The following is a 25,345-nucleotide window of genomic DNA, read 5'->3' on the forward strand; positions in this document are numbered from 1 at the left end:
TCCCCCTCCTCCAGAAACGCCCGGACACGCTTTGCTGCGGGGAACCGGCACGAGACACGGTTTGCTTCCAAGGCCCATCTGTCCAGCTCCAAACGTACGGCCTCTCGCGGCGGCGGTAATACTCGGCCCAAACAGATGCTGGCAACCGACGGTCTGTGGAGGCCTCGGCCTTTACAATTTCCGTATCGAGAGCAACCAGGGAGTCGGCAGCGAAAGGAACCCAGCTCGTTGACAAGAGCGCCGTGTTGGAAACAAGGATGAGCTAGTCAACCTTTGCTGGCATCCATCAGCCATTGGGTATGACCAAGTGCTCTCTCTCTCTCTCTCATCTCACACGGCATGGAGCCGTGCACGCACAACCTTGAACTGTACTGCGGTGCTTGATATCCTTATCTGTGGCGGGCTGGGGAGGTCAACAAAAGCTGGGCCAGGAAATGACACCCTGCTCTAGGGCGAAAGCCTGCAATGAGCCGACTCCAAGCGCCCTATGAAACCACGCCCTTAGCCGATTGCGGGGTTAACCCCAAAGGGCGTGATGCTCCCTATTCTGGGGAGCAGTGTGCATGGACCGGCCGTCGGTCTGTGGAATGACCCTACCCCCGAATGTATAAGTGTCTTTGTCGCCCGTGACGGGTAACTCAATCCGACTTCAGTCAAACAAAAACCTGCCCTTTCCGGTCCAAGCGGGAAAACAAAAACCCATACTCCTCATATACCGCGCAGCTCCAATTACTACCTTACCTTCCATTGGTCGAATCCGAGGCGTCGTTGTGGCATCCCTCCCATATCACCTCCAAAGACACTAACACAGCCTGCCAAGGCCAGGTTGCGCCTCAGGGTGTTTGTCAACACTGTGAAGTACAGTTGGTAAGAATAATCCCGTCTTTGTCATTCGATTGCCGACGTCCCCCCCACACCACCCTCCTTCCAGCCGTTGTCAGTCGGTATTGCCGCCCTTCGCCATGCCTCTCAGCCAAATGCCGGGGCTGATGGCCGCACGCTGCTTGCGCGTTGCCGGGCCTCCAGGTGGTAGAGCAGGGCGTCTGGTCAGGTTGAAGCAGACATTTGCCGTCGGCGCAGCCGTTGTCGGCCCTGGCCGCCAACTTGCCGGCTTCTCGTCGGCGACCCCACTCCATCGAAGCGGGGGATCAACATTGCCGTCATCCTTCACTGCTCCTATAAAATCATCGGCTCGGCCCGTCGTTGAAGATGAGTTCAAGGCCACCATTGAGCAAGCTCGCAATCTTTCGTCAAAGTCCACCGAGATGTACACCGCGTCGTTTGCCTTCTTTGAGGCGCTATGGGACGCTGGCGTCTCCCACTGCTTCGTCAACCTGGGCTCCGACCATCCCAGCATCATCGAAGCTATGGTCAAGGGTCTCAGAGAGAAGAAAGGAAACTTCCCCCGAATTATCACATGTCCCAATGAGGTAACTGACATAAGCTTCTCCATCCACATCCATGCCGACTCCGTACTGACGATAGACGCCAGATGGTGGCCATGTCCATGGCCGATGGCTATGCTCGCCTGACCGGGAAGCCGCAGTGTGTTATTGTCCACGTCGATGTGGGAACGCAGGGTCTCGGTGCCGCAGTGCACAATGCCTCATGCGGCCGCGCGCCTATCCTGGTCTTTGCCGGCCTCTCCCCCTTCACACTCGAGGGCGAGCTGCGGGGTAGCCGTACCGAGTACATCCACTGGATTCAGGACGTCCCAGATCAAAAGCAAATTGTCTCCCAGTACTGCCGTTATTCCGGCGAGCTCAAGACGGCAACCAATGTCAAACAAATGGTCAACCGTGCCCTGCAATTCTCCAAATCCGACCCACAAGGACCCGTGTACCTTTGCGGCGCAAGAGAGGTCATGGAGGCCGAGATCGAGCCGTACAGCATCCGCCAAGCAGATTGGGATCCGGTTGAGCTCGGTGGCCTTGCCAAGGGCGCCGTGAACAAGATCGCCGAGGCACTGGCTGGCGCCAAGGAGCCCCTCGTCATCACCGGGTTTGGCGGCAGAAACCACAAGTTCCCGGCTGCGCTCGTCGAGCTCGCCAACACGGTCAAGGGCCTGCGCGTCGTCGACACTGGCGGGAGCGATATGTGCTTCCCGGCAGACCACCCCGGCTGGCTGGGTCTTCGCTTTGGCATTGAAGAAGCTATCAAGACGGCCGACGTCATCCTCGTTCTCGACTGCGATGTGCCGTGGATCAACACCTTGTGCCACCCCAAGACGGACGCCAAGATTTTCCACATCGACGTCGATCCATTGAAGCAGCAGATGCCCGTGTTTTACATTGCCGCGGAGTCGAGATACCGCGCGAGCAGCCTGGAATCGATCGAGCAGATCACCACCCACCTCAAGGGCCAGTTCGCCGCGCAGCTGGAATCGGCCGAGGCCAAGCAGCGCGAAGCCAAGGTCAAGGAGTCACACAAGAAGCTCTTGGCCACGATCGAGGAGAAGGCACAGCCCAAAGCGGATGGCGAGTTTGGAACCGGCCACCTCTCGCGGACGCTGAAGAAGCTCTGCCCCGAGGACACGATCTGGGCGATCGAGGCCGTGACCAACACGGTATTTGTCCACGACAACATCCAGCCGACGCTGCCCGGGTCATGGATCAACTGCGGCGGCGGCGGGCTCGGCTGGTCGGGCGGCGGCGCTCTTGGCATCAAGTTGGCTACCGACTTCGAGAACGGCGGCAAGGGCAAGTTTGTGGTCCAAATTGTCGGCGACGGAACGTTTCTGTTCTCGGTGCCAGGTAGCGTGTACTGGATCGCGAAGCGTTACAACATTCCCGTACTGACCATTATCTTGAACAACAAGGGTGAGTGATGGGGATGGATGAGCAAGCCCCGACCGCGTATCAAAGTCTGACTGACATTCTGACAGGATGGAATGCGCCCCGGCGGTCACTGCTTCTGGTACACCCCGACGGTGAAGGCTCCAGGGCGACGAATGAAGAAATCAACATCTCGTTCGATCCGGCGCCCGATTACTCGGGAATCGCCAAAGCGGCAGCGGGCGGAGATCTGTTCGCTGCTCGCGTGGACAAGTTGGAAGAACTTGAGGGAGTGCTCAAGAAAGCGATCGAGACGGTTCAGGGCGGACAACCGGCCGTGCTGGATATCAAGGTGGCCATGGGTTCGTAAGAATGAGACCGAAGGTAGGGCGGTATAGATTGTAGAAGCGGAGCTGGATCCAATGTAGAAGCGAGGCTGTATCCAACTGGGGGGGTGATCCATTATGATGACTAAAGCGCGGTAAAAACGTAGACAAACAAACTAGCGGGGTCTCGGCCCGGCAAAATCGAGTCACCAGATATCTGATATATTAGGATACGAAGGCATGCGTAATGCCGCACGATGGCGCTTAGGTGATGCTAGCGGGTGAGTTCCGAGCCATTACCCGGCCCCGAGCACATCAACACAGTGCCTAGTCGTCGGAATGCCGTTTCCAAAGGATGAGTTGTCCACTATGTGGTGGTGGGTGGTTACGGCAGGCAAGTATTAGGTCGGTCGAGGCCTACTTGCCTCTGGTGGGTGGTGCATCACTAATTTTGGTCATTTGACAAGCAAAGACCCTTAAAACCCCACCTTCCGGCCCCCCCTTTCGCGCCTGCCTCCAAAATAAAACGGGGTAGTGGGGTTTACGCAGCGGCCATGAAGTTGTCTGTGCTCGACGCCAGTGGGCGAAGATCCCTGTTTAGCAACACCACCACCACATGGATGCAAGGTAAAGAGGTAGTAGCTATGCACCTTACTCTAGTAGTAGTACCGGTATCTGTACCCAGCGCAGGTAGGGAAGGTGCGTGCCGATTTAGTGTGCGAGTACGGATAGAAGGAATGAAGGGCGGGCGGATGTCACCTCTCAACGGTGGGCATCTCATCTGGTTGCATTACTGCCTCTTTGTCGACCTTTTGGACGGTTGGACTGGGGTACGTATCTATGCACAATGTAGGTTAGATAGGTCTAGGTAGTCCACTGTCTACCGGTACACTAGTGTACCTACCTGACAACAAACCCAATCCGCTCCTGGAGGTTGCAGCCCTCATGGGTGGCATAGGTTTTTAAAACCATTCATGGTCAGCAGGCACTTTTGCGTGGTCCCTCCCAGCACAGTACCTACTGTTTGATGGAATACCTACTACACGTACTCCGTACTATACCTACTTTGTACGCATAGTGGGGAACGGGACAGCGCGGCTCGGATTACCATAGGTCTCTCGGATAGTACCGCGCATTAAAAGTGACAACAGCAGAGACAGGGACGATGGCAAGACCAGGTGATCAAGACCGCCAAGGGCAGCAAGAGAAACGAAAAAGGTAGGAGCAAGCAGGGAGAACAGGACGGGACGGGACCTACCTCGCGAATTCTCCAGCTGGACGAACGCTGCAGGAGGCAGGAGAGACAGACAGGGTCGCCTTTTCCACCGTCCTTCTTTCTTTCCTTTCTTCTTGTCTTCCATTTCTCACTCAACTTGTTTGTAACAAGTAGACGAAGAATGGCTTGGATCCTTCCGAGCGCCCCTCCCATGCACCGTCTACTAGTATACATTCCATGCGGCATGCAACTACCACCCCCGCTTCGAGAGTCCCCACTCAACCGCAGCCTCGCCATCTATCTATTCCTAAACTAATAGCTTAGAAAGGAATCTCAAATCCCAGAGCCCTGGTATCTCCTCACAAATGCTTGTACCTTAGTAGTGGATGAAATTTCACTACAAAAAACCAATTACCGGCTGCCTGCTGCTTAGTTTAAACTCTCTCAGACTTCCATCCCCACCCAGCCGTGGGAGACGACATTATCGCATGTTAACGAATATTACTGCGAGGACGATCCGGGATCGGCAAATTCGACAATATCCAGCTACCCACCTCTTATCTGCCAATCTACTCATTTGTATGCGCCATTCCTGCGAGTCATTCGCCACCTCGCGTCAACTGTTATCATCATCATCATCGTCGTCGTCGTCGTCGTCGTCGTCATTGTTGCCGTGGTTCTTGCATATTCAAAATCATCCATTTAGATCCCACTTTGCGTCGTGGCCTTGGCCTGTTGTCGCTACTGCTGCTGCGAATCCGTCTTCTCGTCCGTTCGTTTACACGCTGCGGTACAGGTAGCTCGTTCCCGATCGAGTTCCCTTCATCATCATCATCAACATCATCATCATCATCATCGAAACGGCCTCCTGCTCCGACCCCTGCACGACGCTACCTCGCTCTTCCCTGCTTCTGCTCTTGGAACCGCAACCTCCGCTGCAGTGTGTTGGGCTAAGCGACAGGGAACATCAGACAAATAAACGCCACCGAAAGTCCCGCCATTGCTATTTCTTTTTACTTTATTTTTTTCCTCTTTCTCCTGCATCCTGCATCTGCATCCAGCACTTCTACACTAGGCTTCTCCTCCCCTCTTGCCTAGCAGCCAGCAGCCAGCCGCCAGCCGTCAGCCGTCAGCCGCCTTCCCTGACTCCAATCCTGCTGAACCATCTGCGCCGTCCCTTCATTACTACTACACCTTGCAGCTCGAAACTTGAGACGATCGCCGATCCCTCCACTCCACCCGGGATGCCGTGTCCTTTGCTATTTCTTCGATTGCCGCATGCCTGCAGCTCCCCGCACTGATAGCTTTGACATCAACACAAAGATTGCCCTCTGCCCACCAAAGCACCTCTGCCAGGAATTCGACCGATAAAAGCTCGCCAGACTCGAAAAGTTCCAACACCAAAACGAGCCACCACAGCACCAACGACATTGCCTCGACCGAGATATTTCCTGCCGAACCACCCAAGGTGCTGCTCATTAAAATTAGAATCCAAGAACCCTCCCTTGGTCGTCAGTCACAAGCCAGACCCAGCTTGGAGCACCATTACCCGACACCCCGTGCTTTGCCCTATACCCGCCCTTTATCATCCTCGCCAGAACGACAGCATTCCCCTCCAATAAAACCATATCTGACTTTCGCTATCCCAACGTTTCGTCCTTCGAGCCGTCCGAGTTCGTCTGTTCTCGAACGGCCTGCCCCGCCGAGCGCTATCTGCGACATAACGACCCAGGTACCCGGTTCCCGGAAGCCGAACAAGGCCGAGGGAGATTGCATATTTGCAAGAATAGGATTTGGATCATGCTAGTTGTCCCAAACAGCTCAAGTGTATACGAAATCAACAGCCCTCTTCAAGGGCTCAGATGCTCTCCATCGCCCACGTCGAACCCTCCGAGACTCTGTTCTCCCGCTCCAACCCAACGTCATTGGCGCCCGATACCCAGCCCCGGTGCCTCCCTCGGGAGCGTTTCGAACCAGAGATTGGAATGTCTCCCAAACCCGAAGAGGGTGCCCCTCTCCAGCATACAGAGTCGAACACGAGCAATGTGCCCGACCTACCCCCGCCGCCGAATCCTTCGTCCGACCCGCGACTTGGCGTTGCCGACTGCGAAAGCCCACCAAACGTTACCGAGAATGACGACGTTTTCAAGCTGTCCCCGCGGTCGGCAATGAAGCTGCTGAGCGGCGGCATCGAAGCTCTCGTGCGAATAACCGGCGACATTCCTCCGACACCACCCCCCACGAGCCCGACACTGCCCAACATGCGAGGCATGGCAGCCGAGAAGGCACTCATCCGCTCCAACTCGGAAAAGAACCTGGCGAGGATGCTCCAAGAGGCCGAGGCCGCGATGAGCCATTCCCACCCCTCCCCCCGCCGACCCACTACGGCGTCCCGAACGAGCGGCTCCGGCGCCTCGTCGTCGCAACTCATAGACGGCGTCCATCTACGACAGACGCCAAGCCCCGCACCCACACCGCCCACGAGGCCGCCCGAGCCGTACATAATCATTGGCGAGAACTCGCAGCCGCTCAATCTTCAACACAGCGCCATCACACGCAAGTTCTACTCCAAAAAGCCCCCGCCTATCGGCATCGAGGAATATCTCGCACGCATCCACCGGTTCTGTCCTATGAGCACCGCCGTCTATCTCGCAACGAGCCTATACATCCACCGCCTGGCGGTTGACGAGCGAACGATACCGGTGACGAAGCGGAATGCGCATCGGCTGGTGCTCGCGGGCTTGCGGGTGGCAATGAAGGCGCTCGAAGACCTCAGCTACCCGCACAGCAAGATGGCCAAGGTCGGGGGTGTCAGCGACCTAGAGCTTGCTCGTTTGGAGATCAGTTTCTGCTTTCTCACAAACTTTGAGCTGGTGGTGCGGGAAGACACATTGAAGAAGCACTGGGAGGTATTGAAGCAAGAGCAACCGTTGAAGCCAATTCACCCCGGCTTACCGCACCTATCCCCCAACAAGAAGCCCGGAGGAATCGAGTCATCTTGAGAAGAGAGCCAGCAGAAGTAAGATGAGAGGGGCAATGCACACAAGGAAACAGGAGCTAGAGGTGCCTAGGCGTGTCTGCAACAAGCATATTGGTGAATTTTGGAGGAAACCGAGAGAGCGCAATATGACGAGATTGCACTCCACAGCGATGTTTGATGTACAATTCATGCCGTCGATTCCATGGCACTGCGTTGGGCGGACTTCTGCTTTGGCACGATTGGGCGGTGTCTTTTTTTCTTTTTGCTAGAAATGCATCTCGCAAGTCGACGATACCCGGCGTTGGTGTTGGAGAATCCAAAAAAAAAACATGAGCTTCCAAGTCTACAAACATACATATACACATACGGATACATACGTAGTATATACATACACAGTACTCCGTATCCGTACCTAGATAGCTAAGGTTCCTTGAATTGAGTTGCGCACGGACTTTGCGCCGCGCGGTGGCGTCTTATCGATAGGTAGGTAAGCAGTATACAGTTACTGCCTAGATAAGGTACACTGCAACCCGGTTACGGGTAGAATGACAGCCCCCTTTTGGTAATTTGACGGCCCCCCGGAATAACTAGAAATACCGCATGCTGTCACGCGAACTCTAACTAACCCTAATCCTGACCAGAATCCTAACCAACCCTAACCATCCTGACCATCATATCTACGACATTCTGGCGATTCTGAATAAAATCTTCTCTATAGTTAGGGTAGTTGGGGTTAGGATTCTGGTTAGGATTTTAGTTAGGATTCAGGCTAGGGTTAGAGTTAGTTAGAGTTCGCGTGACAGAATGCGGTATTTCTAGTTATTCCGGACAAGTGGCTGGGGCTGTGGCAACCGTGGCAAGTGCCTGCTGGACCAGGTTGGCTTTACCAAATATAGTTTAGAGGGCCGTCAAATTACCAAACCAGGGCTGTTACTCTACCTGTAACCCTGCAACCCGTACCGCCTAACAGGGACCGTCCAGTCGCCGTTGTCGTTGCCGTTGCTGGGAGCTCTGAGCTGAGCTTGTCGCACCTTCCCCCCCCTCCTGCAGAAAACAACATATACGGGCTGGTGGTCAACACACTCTTTAGGATCTCTATTCAGGCCCTCGTTTTCCTTACCGCAGTACACGCGATCAATTGGTCATTCTCTAGTTCCCGCCGTCCGCTCCCTATACCATAGGTAGTCAAGCCAGCCAAGCCACGCGATTCCAAACACCACACACCACCCAAGACACCGCATCGCCCTGTCGCAATGGCCGACTTCGCCAACGACGCTGAGGTCTCCAGCGACGCCCCCGCGCAGCCTGCCGTCGATGTCGAGATGGAAGGCGCCGAGGCGGCCGACACTGCCGACAATGCCGACAATGCCGATGCCGAGAACCTTCCCTTTGCCGATGGCGGTGAGAGCGACCCCGTCGAGCCGCGCACCACCTTTGTCGACTACCTCTCCAGCCCTGTCGTCACCCTGCTCGTCGGCCAGGGCGACACAGAAACAATAGTCACGGCACACCAGGCCCTCCTTACACAGAGCCCCTACTTCAAGGAGGCATGCGCCCAGTTCAGCGACGATGGCAGCGTAAGTGGCTCACCCGCGACACTACCGCCCATTGGCCCGGGCGCCGGCTCAACCAAGGCTTCACTGACCCAATCCCCGACAGCCGCGTCAGATCGAGCTCGCTGGCGAAGACATCGACGCCGTCGGCTGCTTCCTCGAGTTTCTCTACACGGGAGAGTACTTCCCCCGCAAGGTTGCCGGCACGCGCACCCTCGAATCGGACCCTGCCACCCCCGAAGTCGACTCTGACGGCACCCAGCTGCTGAAACACGCGCGCGTCTACACGCTGGCTGACAAGTTCGGCATGCCGAGCCTGCGGTCGCTCGCCAGCTCCAAGATCCACTGCGTCAACTCGACGGCCAAGGGCGAGATCGCCTACGCCCGCTACGTCTACGCCTACACCAGCAAGGACGACACCACCATACGCGCCCCCGTCGCGAGCTTCTGGGCCACCCGGTCGCACACCCTGCGCGCCGAGGCCGAGGACGAGTTCCGTTCCCTGTGCTTGGAGCACCCCCAGTTCGGATACGACGTGCTCAGTACGCCATCGCGCCATTGCCCGTGCACAGAGACATTGCTGACTGTGAATAGCCCGTGTTCTCGACGAGAAGCTCAAGAGAGAGCGCAACGACAAGCTCCACCCCTCCTCGTCCACTGGAAGCGCCCGCAAGCGCGCGCGCCACAGCCAGGTCTAGGGCGTGTACCAATCGCGTCGACGCCTCATCTTCGTGGTGTTTGCTGGAGTTATTTTGGCATGTTTCGCCACACGCTTTGATACTTGGAAAAGGATAAGAGTCGCCATGCTCATCCACCCACGAGGGTATATAGCTGTTTGTGTGACTAAAGTACATTTTGCCCGATCATTCAGGAGAAACCAGACGCCTGGCCGGGATAGCTTGGGCAGAGGAGTCCTTGTATTCGGGAGAGATGAGGATTTTTCCAACGTACGTCGTGCAGCTGCCCGGCCGTTACGCGGCTTAATTCAAAACGTGATTTATTCCTTTGTCACTTTGAACACCGAAGCTGATTTCCGGGTGATATGAAGAACGTGCATGTGACAATATATCTGGCCTTCCCCTGCGAGAGGCACGGTAGGGTTGGGAGGGTTAAGGGAGAGTGACATCCCAGACTTCGAGGAGCGTTAACAAGCATGGAAGGGAAGATGAGACAAAAATAATGGCATTCAACCGGGACCCAATCAAGCGCGATAGCTCTGGGCTAGCTAGCTGGTCAGATTGAGCCCCCACCACCGAGGATAGCTGATTAGCTCTCCGCGAAGTCCCACCCACGAGCGGAGGACGCGGGGGAGACGGGTGTGTGGCGCGGTTCCGGGGTTGGCGGGCCGTCCAATCAGCCGAGGCACGCATGAGATTGTCCGCCCAGCCGGAGGAGGACGCTCCATCGACCTATCTGATGCGCCTTTCGGAGCGGGCAAGGGGAGGGGAGCGTCGGGGAACTGGACAGAGTGAAGAAAACGAGGTATGCACTCGTGTGAGTTGGCGGTGGGCCGACGGTGGTAATTCTTATAAGCGGCGGTACTTGGCCAACCGCTCGCTTTTCCTGCTTGGTGTCTCTTTTTTTTCTTTCGGGTTTTGCTAGTGACGCAATGCCCGTTCTGTGAGGCTGCCGACGAACTATCCGATCATGACTGGCCTTCTCACCAAGCTCCTGGGCCTCTCGGCCTACACTGGGCTCGTCGCCATCACCCTGCCCTACATCCAGCAGTGCGATACCCCCTCGCGCGCCCTGGCGTCCCTTAATGCCCTCCTCTCGCCCCCGCCAGACGACACCTTCGTCCAAAACGCGCCGGCGGAGCCCTTCGTCTGCGCCGCCCAGAACTACACGACGCAGATCGTCTCGCTCGACCCGCTTGTCATCTACATCCGCGACTTCCTCAACGAGGCCGACATCGCCGGCCTCCTGGCGGCGGGCGAGGACGGGTTTCGCCCGAGCTACGTTTTCAAGGACGGCGTCGCGCAGGGCACGCCGGACCGGACGTCGTGGTCGGCGGGGCTGCCGGCCGAGGACGCGGTGGTGCGGTGCGTGACGCGGCGGGCCGAGGGGTTCATGGGCGCGGCGCTGGCGCCGGGGCGCGACGAGGTCGGCGCGCCGCAGCTGGTGCGGTACACGGCGGGGCAGCGGTTCAACGTGCACCACGACTGGTACGACACGTTCCAGCCGGACGCGCGGACGGGGCGGGACCGGCAGTGGAACCGCTTCGCGAGCTTCCTGGCCGTGCTGGAGGACGGGTGCGCGGGGGGCGAGACGTGGTTCCCGCGGGTGCGGGCGGCGACGCCACAGCACCACCTGGCGGAAGAGGCGGAGGGGGCGCGGCACTGGAGGCGGCACGAGGACGGCGGGCTGGCGTTCCGGCCGGTGCGGGGCAACGCGGTGTTCTGGGTGAACCTGCACGCGAACGGGAAGGGCGACGAGAGGGTGGTGCACGCGGGACTGCCGGTGGCGTCTGGGGTGAAGACGGCGATGAACATCTGGCCGAGGCGGTACCTCGGGCCCGAGGCGTGGGCGGATGGGGAGGAGCCCCCGGTGGAGGAGGAAGACGGCGACGCTGCGGGGGCTGGCGAGGGCCGCATGGGAGGGGATGAGGATGTTGAGGAGGATCTGGTGGTTGACGATGCTGAGGTCGATCCGATCTAGGTCAGATGGTGTGAGTTTGCTGAGGCCGACTTCTGGTGCGAACGCAGGGGTTGATCAAAGTTTCTCGGTGTAAGTAATGTCTCTCTAATAAGTCACAAGGAAGCACGTTGTTTTCAGTGTTGTCTGCGTTGCCTGTTGGTTGACACAAAAAAGGTGGGAGGGTCAAGTCGATGGGCATCGACGAAATACCACAGAAAGGATAGGAGTTCAAGTGTTCAGATGAGGGTTACGTGAATACCTATCCGGGATCACCTTTCCCTCACCTCGTCACTGCTGTCTCCGTTCTCCACCTCTCCTTCCCCCTTCGCCCTATACGGACGGTCCCTCCTTCCCTCGCCCGCCTCTTCCACAGTCCGTCTTCCATCGGGAAAGTGGTCATGGGGGCCGCTTCTTTCCAGAAGTGAAGTATATCTCCTTCCCTCAAATGTCTCCGTCCCCCCTCACTCTTTCCCCCCCTTTTGACCTTCTTACTCCCTCATCTCCTTTGAAAACTACAACATCACAGACTTTTCGTTGAGTCCTCGGTCACCATATTGGTTTGGCTCGGCTCGGCTCTACTTGTCCATACTCGACTCACAGTCAAAGCTGATCATTATTCTATGTTTTATTTTACTCCAACTCCCTATGGTAGGCTATTCTCACGTCCCCAAGCCCATCGCTAGTCCTCCCCCATGGTGTCACGTTCTTTCCCAGCACTGGTACTTGATACCGCTTCGGCTTCTGCACCTGTGCTTTCCTCGACAATTCTCATTGACAGCAATCCCACTACATCGTCAACGCAGCCTCGGTGTTACCCGAGGTTGATCCAACATGGACGACAACGCTCCTCAAAGACATGATACGCCTGCGCTACCATCTCTCGTCAAGCTCATCGAGTTTCGCTGGAAGTGGAGAGGCGAACTCTACGACGCGTCCGGGATCCCCGGGAACTATGTCTTTGGCGCAGAGCCCCTCGAACGAGTCGTGCTTCCGACCGATCTCCTACAATTTCGTCATCTTGTCCCCCCTGAAGCGAGGTCATCGACGATACAGGCCTGACGATGAGCTGTCTGACGACTCGTACTATGTCGGCATCGAGGGCGAATTGTTCACTCCTGTCTTCATACGTGGACGCGGAAGGAGATACTCCCCCGACATGAGCAACGCATACTGCGGTGTTCTGCTGGGCGTGAGCTCAACAGGCCAGACAGCCCGCCTAATCATCCCACCAGTCGACACGTTTCGACCAAGGCAGTTGACCTTCCTCAAGGTCCTGTCCCTCGGCACTGACTACCACCCCCAGCATCGAACCCGCCTTTCGACAGGTCTCCGATGGCGAGAGAGACAAATCCCACACAGATCAACAAGAACACTTCCCCAGGGGCCAGAGATGTCAAGTCCTCGTCGAAGACATCACGTCAGAGCCGGACTACAACGTCTTCAAGCACATGACGGAGGACAACTGGGAGCTTTTTCACTTGAAGATGCCCAAGCTCGTCAATATGAAGATACTCAATGGCCTCGTCGATGAAATCAAGTGTTTTCTCGTCAAGTACCCCGGAACATCGTCTCCATCAACCTCGCTGTTTCAGTAGCTATTGTTTGGTCGGCCTACCACAATTCCCCCCGGCACCAGCCAGAGCTCGCGGTAACCAAGTACTGCAAGCCGCTGCAGGACGGCGAGAAGACTGCAAAGAAGGACCAGCCTGTTCCGCCCGTCGAGCTGGCCGTTTTCATCTTGTACTCCACTCACTACTTCAGACTCCACGAGGAGCACGGGCTTTATGCTTACGCCCACATCTTTCGGACCATCTCCTGCATGTACAAAAAGGACAAGAGCTTTGACGCCGCCTTCGAGATCAACATCGAAGACATTGACCACAAACTCGTCTCGCTGTATGCCCAAGAGCACCTCGATGCCAACTCCTTGGAACCCTACCATGACCAGGAGCCACGAGAGCTCTGGACTGCACCCCAGACAGTAGTCCGGTTGCCCTGGCCTGATATAAACACCGTCAACACGCCTCCTCCCCCTCATCTACCAAGGGAGGCTCAGTCATCAACAGCAGCTGCCATTGCCGCCACAGTCAACTCCAGCCCGAATGGCCCTGCCGCCAGAAAGCCAAATGCGCGCGATTCCGCGTTGCGCGCCTTTACATATTACTTCAGCTTGCACGTCGCTGACCTTCGTATGGCGAAAAAGGCGGGCTTCATCTCAAAGATGGTGACACTGGGCCCAGACGGGCACCTGACCTGGCCCCACCAGCCAAAGCGTCCTAGGGAGACCCCTGCACTACCCTGCGAGATTGATATCAAGAAGCTAGTCGCTGACGACGCCACCGCGGCCAAGGACCGCATTGTCGGACGGGACCTCGTCATTCTCCGGATGATTCTCGAGGAGGACCTGGCCAGTGGCTAGCACGCGGCTGACTGTCTTCGGCCAATTAAGACGATTGACGTGAACGACGCAAATTTGAGCAGGCGACGCGTCGAGACCGCGCTTATAGCTGCCGCTGGGTCTATGCAGAAAGCAATGAAAAGGGGTTTTGACTACAGTAGCTCCGTCCACACCGGGGGCGGGGATGTTGACGACTTTATGAACAATCTTGTCAGGCCGTGCTGCGAGCTTCTGGGACTTGACGCCAGTGGAAGCCTTTATGAGTGTAAATATGCCATACATCGTGCAAAGAGCAGCCTCCAGGAAGCCATCGTCAACGTGGAATTTATCGTCCGATACCAGCGCGAGAACGTCGAGTCTCCTTTCAAGATCGCCATGAACCTCATCACAAGCGCCCCTTGCTTCAGATACATCTCGAGGCTCACCCTGTTTAGTATGGGCCTTTGCGGAGCATGATTCAATGAAGACGACCAGAAGCTCTGGGCTGAGATCTTTGGGGAACCTTTTGATGACACCAAAGGAGGCAACTGACTAGGGGCATGTTGAATGGAAGACAACACAGAGGCCATGGGGATGCTGCAGCAGCACTCGAGGGCAACGATGCTTCGCGAAATGGCGTCACAACATTGAAACGGCTCTAGCGAATACGGTATTGAAGGCGGTCTTGTATGACGTGTCAAGGAAGATCTTAAGGCGGTGTTTGGCGGCTATCGACGTCGTAGCGGTACTATAGGGCTGAAAACTTGGGTGGGCTGGATTATGAAAACATCGATTTTGCCGAGACTAGGCGAAAGATACTACTTCCAGAGGATTTTTGTTTCCCAATTGACTACTGTTTTCTCCGTTATCAGTGAGCGGGGCTGACAGTGTCCACAAGTCACGTACACGGCCGATTTCTTCTCGACTGCTTCGACCTTTGTCAAGTATCTAGACGTCCCTGACTAGTGTTCTACGTTGATCCATTCGCCTCTTGATATAATCTTGCCACTGCCAGGGTCTCTGAAGAGGAAACCGACTTGCCTCAACGAGCCGCCGCTCTCCGTGTCGGCCGCCCAACGGAAGTCGACACTTATAACCCGTCTCTCTTCCGGTGGGAGTTCTCCATCATCGACGAAGTTGCTCATGTCCAAATCGCCTAGAGAGATTTGGTGCTCAACCTCAATTATCCGCCGGGCCACCGCTCCCGTGATAGACTTGACCCAGATGTTGACCCTCGGCCGCGCCAGCTGCTCCATCAACTTCAAGGCCGCGATCCGCACGGTCAGAGAGCGACACTTGGAGACAACCAAGTACAGGAGGGGGCCGAAGCTCAACTCGATGGCCGAATCATCCGTGTAGAATTGTGTCGTCCGTGATGGGCCGCCGTCGCCGGGAGATGCTGTCGCTCTGGCTGCCAAGTCGACGACGGCGCGATAGTCATCCATGTAAGCGTCGTATTCGTTCTCCGATGTCGTTTCTGACAGCAGAAGTAGGGTCCTGTTCAGGATATACCGGATCTCCAGCAGGCACAGCACAGCGTGCTCTTTATCGTCGAGCTGATGGGCAGCCTTCAGAGCTTGGAATGCACTGTGCCAGCTGTCCAGATCCACCAGTATGGACTTTTGAGTCCGTACCCTGTCTGGCTCGGGCCCCTCGTAACCCGCCGCCAAGCGCCTCTCTTCGCCGGTCTGCAAAAAGCGCGCCGTTCGGATCTGTATAGTTATCTGTCGCATGCGTGCCTCTACGACGCTTTCGAGGCGTGCGCCTGCGGACGGGACTGGCCTGTTGATCGTCGGGAATGTCTTGGGGTCGGCGTCATAACAGTAGGGCGCGAGGCTCAGCTGGTGCATGGCAGGCACAACATGATGTCGGAGGAAGTCGGACTCGGCCTGCACCTCGTTGAGGATGTTGATGCCGTGCCGGCAGTGGGCGATGGCGTTCCGGGGGTTGTTTCGGAGGAGTTCGATGCAGATGAAGAGCACGCAGACGAAGAGCACCAACGCGGGATCCCTCGTCGAGCGCAGTAGCCCGATGGCCTTGTTGTAGTGCCCCACGGCGAACGGCGCCGGCCTCCGGGCGCCCGTGGCGAAGGTCTCGTAGAGGGAGGCCAGCGCCAGCACGGCGTGGCCGGCGACGGGCTCCCGGCTCGACACCTGCACGACCACGGCGCGCCAGAACGTCTCGCTCAGTGACCCGGTCAGGGCCGGCGCGGCGACGGTGTGGTAAAAGTGCATTGCGCGGCCGGCGGCGGCCGAGTTGTCGACGTTCGGGAGCGTCGTGGTGCTCATCGGCCGAGGACGGGAGCGGAGCATTTGGGCCCACCAGTATGCGTTCGAGGGCGGGGAGCTGTAGCCGTCGCATCGGCGGCCCGTGGAGAGACATCGCGAGCAGGACGGGCGCTTCTCGTCGCACTTTATGCGGCGTGTTCTAAGCTCGTCAACCCACAACACCGAGGAATAGTTTTGTATGCCGTCGGCGGTGATATGCCAGATGGGATTGGGGAGGAAGAGGGGGGGGAGGGGGCTCTGGAAGGATGATTTGAAGACTTACTTGCAAGTTGCACATCCAGTCTTCACCCTAGTAATGCCGCGCCGGGCCATTCTCTACGTGGCGTAACCGTTGGTATCTGGGGGGAAAACCGAGAAGCAATGCTCGAGGAAGTCTCATAACTTTGACACGAAGTCCCGAAGACTCGAGAGCGCACGCATTTACGGGGTAAGAACAAGATTCTGGCGCGCGACGGCAGGAAAGAGAAAAAGGAGTAGCATATTACCAGACATGTCACCAAACATTGAACACCCGGCGCACCGGGAGGACCGGCATGGCGCGCTGTCATGCAAGTGTAAAAAGGGAGGGTGGCACGGTGGGCAGAAAAGGATAACAAAAAGCCTCCAAGACGACGACGACCGCATACAACTCGGATGAACGTTTGTGGTGATCTTTCGGACCCGGCTGACGAGGGGGGGGGGGGGGGGGGGGGGGGGGCGTGTCGTGTTCTGGGTTCATCGGGGTGGGTGTTTCGAAATATCCGTGTGGAGAGAGCCCCCTTTGGTTTGAGTTTGCCTGAGAACCATCAGACAGGGAGTGATTTCCAAAGAGACCAATGAGCGCCACGTTGGCATTTCTTTTGCTTCTCGGTAAGGTTTATGCGCAACATCGCATGGGCAGACGGCCTACGAATACTGATAGGTTGCCTGCCGGGAGACTGCCCCGTATCCTTGGTTCTTTGTGGGTATCATACGACAATAAAGAAACAAACAGTCTGCTTTCCTGCCTTGAAGCAGGCCAACGTGAACGGCCGAAAGGTTTACCAGAGGATGTGGCGGGAGAAACCTGCTGCTTGAAATCGTACCAAATTGCGCTGTCCGCCATGCGAAGGCGGTCACAGTACTCGAGCACTCGAACAACAGCCGCATTGCTGGCTTCCCCCGCTCGCCACCCTCTTATTGGAAGGGGGCGCAATATTACATCGAGATGTTGCTTTGTCTCCGCTAATCGGGTGGCGGGGCGATGTTTCTCTATTCGTTCCGCGCGCTGCCCAATGAGCCGCTCGCGACGGAGCGAGAAAAGGTTCAACAGAATCGAAAGCTTGGGGGGTCGCCTGAGCCCCGTTTGCTGCTTTCTTGCCCCATGAGCGAGCGAGCTGCGGATGAGAGGGAGGGAACACAGAGCAGAAACTCCCATCCTGGGATACAGATTGACAATAGGATCATCCCTGGGCCCAAAACTCAAGAATTGACGTCCTCCCCTATACCTCGTAGACTAAGCGCATTCCTTGACGTGCATCGTCCCCCGAGTACCCAAAGTGTACCTACGAATGCTCCCCCCCGTACCAGGTCTAAACCGGTAAGACGCATAGTGCCTAGCTTTTCTATTGATGAGTGTCTCATGTCCCTGCCCCTCCGTCTATTGTGGACAATGTGCGTCCTGAATAGCTTCACTTCACGGAATGACTGACGAGACCTGAGAGCATCAGCCGCTGAGAATGTGTTGACTCCTCTTGAAGGCCCAGGCTCATCTGCTTTTGAAGCTCACGTTGGCGCAAACGGGAGCGGACAATCAGCGCCCCAGTATGCCGGTCCAGGAACCTGCAAGACGCTACTGACCATTGTTTGCAGTAAGCTGGTCGGTCACGTTTGTTATTTGAACTACGCTGTGGCTTACACTGAGCCCGGGGATCCTTCTTGAGTAAGCAGCAATAGCTTTGAACTTGAACTGCTGAAACGTCTGGGGAGCTTGGCGAGTGACTGCGCTCTGCTCTTCTCGCCACAGGGACTTCACGGCATCGAGATATCCGTAATGGTCCACGTAATTAAAGTCACAGTTCCTGAATTGGCTGGGTTCGGGCTTTTTTCCCTACCTATAGCTCGTTCCACAATTCTTTTGTGCAGAAATACACAGACCGCACTGATCTGTTTGTTGACGAGCTGCTCCGATCCCGATCCTGTACCAAAGGGCGATTTGCTGCCGCCCAATAGGAGGCACCACCGACCTCTTCCGTCTAGAGCTAGCTGTCCGGCCAATCATCGGTCGAGATCTTGCCGGAGGCACCCTCCGGCTATGCGCCGGGGGTTGGATTATTTCTAAGGTCAGGGAGGCGGGCGTGGTGTTGTCTTCTGCCGCCCCCCTTTCACGCATGGGCTTCGTTGGCCAGACTGTTGGCATTGGCATCATTCTTATCGAATTTTTTATCTCATAAATGACTCGACTGCCCACAATGTGTCCCCGCTCCTCCATCTTCCCATGATGAATCCTCTCCGACCGCTGCGTCCGCGGCCAGTCCCGGCCGCCGGATCGGCCATCAACGGCCAGAGTGCCGACGTAAGTCGCCCGGGCGTCCATCGTGCCCCGAGACAGCGTAAGACAAACAGCGCCTGCGATCCTTGTCGAAAGCGCAAGACCAAGGTGGGTTTCTGGCCTTGATACCCCCGCACACTGCCTCCAAACCCCGGCCGATCCTCGAGCCTTTTTGTTTTTTTGTTGCCTCGTACAAATTACGAGGCCCAGCTGACGTCGTCGTCAGTGCGATGGGAAACTGCCCCGATGCCTCATGTGCGAGCATAGGGTCGAGGCCTGCGCTTACACGTACAGCATTCGGCATCGTGTTACCGTCACCGAAGGGGAAGACTCCAGGGGCCATGGCTCGAGCGAGATGCTCGACTCCCTACGGACGCTTCCTCACGAGCAGGCCCTCGAGCTGTTTTGCAAACTTCGCAATGAGCCCAACAGCCCGTCCCTTCCCGTCTCGGCCTCATCCGAGAGGAGTTACCCCCGAGGACTGCTTCCGCCCTCCCAGAAAAGCTTGAGCTTTGAGCTCAACCTGCGGTACCCTATTGCATATCCAGCCTTGTTCCCAGTTTCGTACAAGGACCTGCCCCGTGGGGAGATGCTCAAGTCCATATCGACTCCCTGGCTGCTTGGGGAGCAGATTGTGTAGGAGAATCCACTTGAATGGCCTTTCTCAGATCCCTATCATTGAACCGTGACAAGCGTGCTTCGGCACGCTCGCGTTTAACCAGGACTCTGTGCTCGGCCCGACGCGGCTGTACACTGACGGGACATAGATGTTCAGGTCAAGACCTTCAACCCAACTATCCCTACATGATCCCGGACCGAGAAGACGAGGAGTCCGGACCCGAGTTAGCTTCTCCGGCCCTTGATGATGACGACGACCCAGCCAGCACCTTGTTCGACGAACGCCTTCGCCTTGTGGACATCTCCAAGTGGACGCCGGTTGCTATCCCGAATGATCTTGCCATTAATACGATATCACATTACCTCGAAAACGACTACGCGACCATTCCCCTTTTTAGCGCCGACCTGTTTATACAAGACCTCGTCAACATTCAATATTCCTTTTGCTCCCCCTTCCTCGTTACGGCCATTCTATGCTGGGCCTGTGTATGTTTCCCCTTTTGTCCTGTAAGTATGCCGGCCCCGCGTTGACGGAAACAGCAAGCGTATACACCGTTACACCCCGACGCCGCCGCCTACAGCGTGGCGTTCTTTACGCAGGCGCAACAACATTTTTTAGAACAGCCCCAGTCAAACAGCCTCACGACCATCGCCGCTTTCCAGATACTTGGCATGTGCGCCGCCACTTATGGCAAAGACGATATGAGTCTGCAGTTCCTGCAGGAAAGCGCCAGGCTGTGTAGGCTGATGGGCCTGTTCGATGTGACATGCCAGTCCGAGTCTGCCGGGACGTGGCTGGGCAACCACGAAGACTGGACGAGGACGGCGTCCTACACGGCTTGGGGGGTGTACAACTGGGTCTCGTGAGTTTGGCGTTGGCATCAGCCCGGGCAGCAAGCCGTGTGGACGCGTGTTAATGTCTTTTTAGGGTGTACTCCCTCCATTACCACATCTTCGAAATCGCGACGCCGCCGCTGCTTCCCAAGCCTCGAGATCTGATCTCCGCCCTCCCTGCGGGCAGTTCCGCGGCGCTACACGCAGAGGTGGTGAGCGCATCGAGCGAGATGTGGGTCACCTTCAACGCCGTCGTGCAAAGTTTATACAGCCCTCGGGACCGCACTCCATCACAGGAAATGTCTTTGAAGTTGGCGGAAGAGACCTACCGTCAGCTGCTTCAATGGACTAGCGGGCTTCCCATCCAGTTGGCTAGGGCAGAGGAGATGGGTCATAATGCCATGATGATGCAGTGAGCCAACTTTCCATCCTACTTTTCTCGTGTTCTAGCAACGCATCTCGCAACCAAGATCATAGATGGGCAACACTCGGACTGACAATTATGGCATTCAACACAGCATCTACCTCCACGCCATCATAACCGATCTCTTTCGCCCTTTTCTCGACTCTTCGCTGGGAACCGAGCGGCTGTCCTCCTTTCCAACAGAACTGGCCACTCCAGAAGCAGTGTACACGGCGTCCGTAGAACAGCTAAAACGCCTCCTCCTCCTCTACCGGCTGCGTTACAGACACGCCGGCCTGTCGGTGCTCTGGCAGACGGCCATCATATACGTCGCCAACGCCATGATACGCGAGGCCGGCGTGGCGGCGCAGGACCCGGACGCGTCGCCGCCCAGCGAGCAGGAGTGGGGCTTCTACCTGGACCTCTGCCTGGTGGGGCTCCAGGACCTTTGTGTATCCTTCCGGGCGTTCGGCTTCATCACCCAGGGCATCATGAGCATGGCGCTGCGGAACGCGGCGATCCCGACCGAGAAGGCGGCGCGGGTGCTGAGACAGCTCGGCGAGATAGAAAAGCAGCACAACGCCAACCAGGGCATGACCGTCAAGGCGGAGACGCGGTGCATTGTCGATTTCGACCTGGCTTTGACTGACCCCAAGGCCGCGCAAGGACAGAATCTGGTGGAGCAGCTCGCGGAGCTGATGTTGGACGAGATGGGGCCTGATGATGAGGGAGATGGAGGCGGCTCGTAATACTGGCAAAGCTTCTAAGATTGACATCGGAGATGATGGAAGGGCTGGCAAATCACTTGTTGGTAGGGCTTTAAGTCAGTAAATAATACATTATCCGAGTCTACGCTCTCTTGATGGCCGCAAGGGTGTGTCAATCATCTTGCGTTACAGCAATCTCTAAACCCTTTCCGAACAGCAACTGGGAGAAAGGCAGTATGGGGGCTGGATCAGTCGATATAAGAGCGTGTCGCGATAAAAACGACGCCGTTAGTTGCGGCAGCACAACTAACGCCTTATATCACCTCATCGTGACAGAACGTATCACGAATCATTCAACCTATGTCGTGAAGCTGTGAATAGCCTCGTGCGGCTAATACCAGTTACGGCCACTACTACGTAAAGCTTACCACGCGCACAGACTAATTTACATGGGTACTGTACCCCACATTAATCATACGTTGTTTCGAGATAGGATAACTACCTCTTTACACTCCTTTTTGTAGATACGGAGTACAATTGATAACATCATTGTATCCCAAGCGAACTAATCACTTCGACACTGCAATATATTGACAAGTCCTAATATCATGTATGCTACGCGCTCTCTATACCAATGCTACAGGGTCCCGTCCCCTACCCACACTCGAAGCGGACTTACGGCAATATAAAATATGGGGCCATGCCATTATTAGTAACAAATCGCTCAGCAAAACATGGCTCAACAAGGGGGTCCGGGATCCCCGTCTTCCTGGCGCTAGTCGGCTACGGTTGATTATGACTGGTTGCGTTGATTGGCAGTCTGCGAAATATGCTTTTCAATTATGCGTACGGAGTAGGGATGAAATGGCGCGCTATCGCGGGCTGCCGTATCGAAAGGTGAGACATCCATAGTCCGAGGAATCACGTGAGTTCTGGTGGGGCGGTATCGGAGATAAGCCCTACTGTCGGTGATAGCTGGCGATGCCTGGCTAATTACGGATACTTTGCAAAGTTAACGTTTTCTATCGGGCACCAAGACCTGTGATAGATCGGGTCTCAACGGGCCCTCGCCAGAGACCGAAGATTCTTCACATTTCTACTCCGAGCTGACAACGTCAATATTGGTCCAGTGGAATTGATCGAGCTTCAATCGGCCTGTTCCTCTCCTCTTCCGTCTTTTTGGATCTGTCTTCTGGTCAATCCGAACCCCGAAGGATCACTATTTTGTCTACTTCGTACTTTATATTTGTCACGATGAGGTGAAGTGATATAAGGCGTTAATTGCTGCCCGCAATTAACGGCGTCGTTTTTGCGCGACAATATTCTTGTGTTATTATTTTTTCTTTTGTAACTCAACCTGATTGGACTTCATCTCCGTGCGCAGTTGATTGACTTTCAGAACCGCACAAACAGTACTAAATTTGACATCATCCGGCAATCTTCGGACGCTATCTAGAGATCCCGAGAGCTGAGATCTAATACTCACCAATACGGAGCATACCGACAGGCTGCCGTCTTCGAGGAAATCTAACATTCCCGACGCAGCCGAATGACACATCAGCTAGTGGTGTGGAAAGACAGGCTACTGGCTTACAATCTTCAGCAAATATGCAGAAGGACCAGTGCGAGGCATTTTTGACCGAGGCACCGTGTTCGATATACTGACGTCAAGAAAATAGGCCGACATTCATCGCCTGATGGCACTCATGAAGGTGGAACAATTCGGTTGTTATTCACTGAGCTGCGACCTTTATGACAACTAGAGAAAGTACCTGTTCTCACAAGCCGACTAACGAGAGACGCTGTCTACGGAATGCTTTCGAATTACTCTAACGAGAGACGCTGTCTACGGAACGCTTTCGATTTACTCCCGCGGAGGCATCCCTTCCACTTGCGAGACCCCCTCCACTGGCGCCAACCACGCCACGCGCGTACCGACAAACGTCTCGGCCTGCGGTTTCAGCTTAGTCTCGGCGAGCCGGAAGTCGTCGACTGTGCCGATACGCAAAATGCTCATGCCCGGGAAGCCTGAGCTGACGCGGTAGAGCAGCGTGCCGCACGTGCTGCAAAAGTAGTTTGTCATGCTGTTGCCTGTGGCGATTGTATGCGACTGGGCGAAGGACTTGAGGTTTTCCTTGCCCCGGATGTGGCGCAAGTGGCTGTCGGCCACAGTGAAGTTGGAGCAGAACATGGATGAGGAGATCTTGCGGCAATCAGCGCAGTGGCAGAGGAAGCGTCTGACAAGGCCGGGTCCTTGGGTCGGCTGTGCGGGCTGTCAGTGAGATACTTTGGTGTTTCATTCTTTTGATGTTGTTGCGGGACTGTGCAAGATCGTGGGCTGGGCGAACTTACGAAGGCAAGTTGCACCGTACCGCAGAGACACGTCGCTGTCGCCTCGTCTTCCGTGGACCAGCCGTCTTCGGCGACGCTGGCGAGTGGGATGAAAGAAGCCGAAGCTTTGTCGTCTTTCGCAATCATATTGTGGTTTGTATGGAGTCTTGTGGTTTGTATGGAAATTTGAGGCTGCTGTTGACTTGTAATGTTATGTTGTTATGTCACTTTGGGTTGACTACCAAGACAAACGAACAGTCGTGACAATGCAAGCTTCGGTCTTATATACATATAACGAAGCCTCTGCAAGCTTTCTCAAGAGCTCCGACGGAGATATCGCCGCAGTTCCAAGAGGTTAGAGTGCTGCTACGTGCTGCAAGCGACTAACACGTCTTGTCCTCCCTGCAGACCTGACGCTGTCATTTGTCAGCGGATGGCGGGGTGGAACTTTGTTGTTGTAGACGCTGCAATCGAAAGTCTAATAAGTGGGTGCGTGCACCGGCAGATACTGCTTTGCGGGGTTGTGATTGGTAAGCCTGCTTACAATTGTCAGGGCAACTTTCCTCCATGGTCCGGATGATGGACGTAACCGCATTAATCACGGAGCGAATGACGTAGCTTGGGTAATGACACTATCGGCCGAGCCATAGATTGATACTGTGAGAGAGTGTCATTCCGTACGTGTGCGATCTTCAAAGGCCGCCTTGGATACATATCTCAACATAGCTTGAATGCACACATGCCTCATCATTGTGCTGCCACGTTCTTGCACTATACGCCCTGTACTTTGCAGGCTTTCTGAAAACATGTCACATTTAGTGTAGGGTTTCTGCAACAACTTTGGCATACAATATGAACCACAGCGCAGTGGTCTCACTCGAGCTCGGTGGCCCAGAAAACGAAATATTAATAGCCTCTGCCACCTACGCCCCGGAACCAAGGCCACGTCATAAGCTGGGTAGGAAAGAAGGACATTGAAGGGAGAGAAAAAAGTGACTGCTCAGGGTTGAGTGAAGGACGAAGGATCAAGACCGGCGTCAAATAGTACCACAGCAACAAGAGCCATAACCCCGGCAACATGCAGTTCCGATGCGCACGGAAGAGGCATGGCGCGCGCCCTTCGTTTTGCACCATTTCCGGGCCCCGTGCCCCACATCCGGGATCCGAGCCGATCCGCAGCCGGTGTGGGACATGAAGTGTGTGTGTGTGTGTGTCAGTTGAGAAAATAGAGTTATCAGGAAGAGAGGATTTGTGATTTGAGTTTTAACCCTTCCAATGCAGAAAGAATAGAAAGTCCGTTCAAGAAGAAGTTACTGGAAGATGTCACTCGAACTGCACCGGCGCAACATGCCGACGAGGAAGACGCCGACACTACGGTGCAGACCCTGCCGCCGACCAACAAGGGCCCCACGACCTGGAAGTCGGTCCCGTTTACCCAGCTTCGTCATCGAAGCGCTGCACTAGCGAGCTTCCCAGTAAACACCTGCGCCCTTTTTTGGGGGGGACATTAAAATATAAACACAGCGGAAAAAACAACACACTTTGCTGACGACGCGGATACCCGTACGTCGACCCTTTGGCGTCTTCGTCCTTGTGTTCACGTCGTCCTTCGTGCCGTCCGTCGCTGACCCTGTTTCTGGGCTATTTCACGTCAAGACTGGAGCACGGTGGCTCCCATCACGTTTCCCTCCGAGTGCGAAGTGGTAACAAACAATCGGTTTCATTGGAACATTACTGGGTGGTTTATCATTAAGTATGTACGCTTCTAGGGTATATTAAACGACGTAATTTC

The 25,345-nt window shown here is 55.8% G+C and overlaps 8 protein-coding genes across 8 annotated transcripts; 6 read left to right on the forward strand and 2 right to left on the reverse strand.

Moving 5' to 3' along the window:
- Positions 1 to 962: 962 nt before the first annotated feature.
- On the forward strand, positions 963 to 5,270 carry LY79DRAFT_582110 (thiamine pyrophosphate enzyme, N-terminal TPP binding domain-containing protein; the record flags this gene model as incomplete). The annotated part of the gene is made up of 6 exons (XM_060560233.1): positions 963 to 1,430; positions 1,493 to 2,819; positions 2,885 to 3,140; positions 3,661 to 3,727; positions 4,252 to 4,318; positions 4,828 to 5,270. The coding sequence occupies 6 exons, from the start codon at positions 963 to 965 to the stop codon at positions 5,268 to 5,270; spliced, it is 2,628 nt and encodes an 875-aa protein (XP_060411112.1).
- Positions 5,271 to 6,301: 1,031 nt separating this feature from the next.
- Positions 6,302 to 7,318, forward strand: LY79DRAFT_521578 (cyclin; the record flags this gene model as incomplete). Its single annotated transcript, XM_060555363.1, has 1 exon — positions 6,302 to 7,318. One exon carries the CDS (start codon positions 6,302 to 6,304, stop codon positions 7,316 to 7,318), a length of 1,017 nt encoding a protein of 338 aa, XP_060411113.1.
- A 732-nt stretch (positions 7,319 to 8,050) lies between these two features.
- LY79DRAFT_318247 (uncharacterized protein) lies at positions 8,051 to 9,831 on the forward strand. Its single transcript, XM_060552382.1, has 3 exons — positions 8,051 to 8,873; positions 8,956 to 9,391; positions 9,444 to 9,831. Exons 1-3 carry the CDS (start codon positions 8,550 to 8,552, stop codon positions 9,545 to 9,547), a joined length of 864 nt encoding a protein of 287 aa, XP_060411114.1. The 5' UTR covers positions 8,051 to 8,549; the 3' UTR covers positions 9,548 to 9,831.
- Positions 9,832 to 10,496: 665 nt separating this feature from the next.
- On the forward strand, positions 10,497 to 11,507 carry LY79DRAFT_521645 (2OG-Fe(II) oxygenase family oxidoreductase; the record flags this gene model as incomplete). Its single annotated transcript, XM_060555366.1, has 1 exon — positions 10,497 to 11,507. One exon carries the CDS (start codon positions 10,497 to 10,499, stop codon positions 11,505 to 11,507), a length of 1,011 nt encoding a protein of 336 aa, XP_060411115.1.
- A 931-nt stretch (positions 11,508 to 12,438) lies between these two features.
- LY79DRAFT_672091 (uncharacterized protein) lies at positions 12,439 to 13,905 on the forward strand (the record flags this gene model as incomplete). Its single annotated transcript, XM_060564004.1, has 3 exons — positions 12,439 to 12,725; positions 12,790 to 13,025; positions 13,079 to 13,905. The coding sequence occupies 3 exons, from the start codon at positions 12,439 to 12,441 to the stop codon at positions 13,903 to 13,905; spliced, it is 1,350 nt and encodes a 449-aa protein (XP_060411116.1).
- Positions 13,906 to 14,639: 734 nt separating this feature from the next.
- On the reverse strand, positions 14,640 to 16,820 carry LY79DRAFT_318317 (uncharacterized protein). Its single transcript, XM_060552383.1, has 2 exons — positions 16,414 to 16,820; positions 14,640 to 16,290 (listed from the first exon to the last, which is right to left on the reverse strand). The coding sequence occupies exons 1-2, from the start codon at positions 16,461 to 16,463 to the stop codon at positions 14,826 to 14,828; spliced, it is 1,515 nt and encodes a 504-aa protein (XP_060411117.1). The 5' UTR covers positions 16,464 to 16,820; the 3' UTR covers positions 14,640 to 14,825.
- Positions 16,821 to 18,507: 1,687 nt separating this feature from the next.
- LY79DRAFT_562683 (uncharacterized protein) lies at positions 18,508 to 21,369 on the forward strand. Its single transcript, XM_060558493.1, has 6 exons — positions 18,508 to 18,768; positions 18,887 to 19,296; positions 19,428 to 19,764; positions 19,819 to 20,141; positions 20,207 to 20,524; positions 20,631 to 21,369. The coding sequence occupies exons 1-6, from the start codon at positions 18,607 to 18,609 to the stop codon at positions 21,262 to 21,264; spliced, it is 2,184 nt and encodes a 727-aa protein (XP_060411118.1). The 5' UTR covers positions 18,508 to 18,606; the 3' UTR covers positions 21,265 to 21,369.
- A 1,642-nt stretch (positions 21,370 to 23,011) lies between these two features.
- LY79DRAFT_562687 (Mss4-like protein) lies at positions 23,012 to 24,008 on the reverse strand. The gene is made up of 2 exons (XM_060558494.1): positions 23,575 to 24,008; positions 23,012 to 23,485 (listed from the first exon to the last, which is right to left on the reverse strand). The coding sequence occupies exons 1-2, from the start codon at positions 23,698 to 23,700 to the stop codon at positions 23,087 to 23,089; spliced, it is 525 nt and encodes a 174-aa protein (XP_060411119.1). The 5' UTR covers positions 23,701 to 24,008; the 3' UTR covers positions 23,012 to 23,086.
- Between the last annotated feature and the right edge of the window lie 1,337 nt (positions 24,009 to 25,345).

The sequence above is a fragment of the Colletotrichum navitas genome, assembly GCF_030913465.1.
Source record: "Colletotrichum navitas strain CBS 125086 chromosome Unknown LY79scaffold_59, whole genome shotgun sequence".
NCBI classification, from domain to species: Eukaryota; Fungi; Ascomycota; class Sordariomycetes; order Glomerellales; family Glomerellaceae; genus Colletotrichum; species Colletotrichum navitas.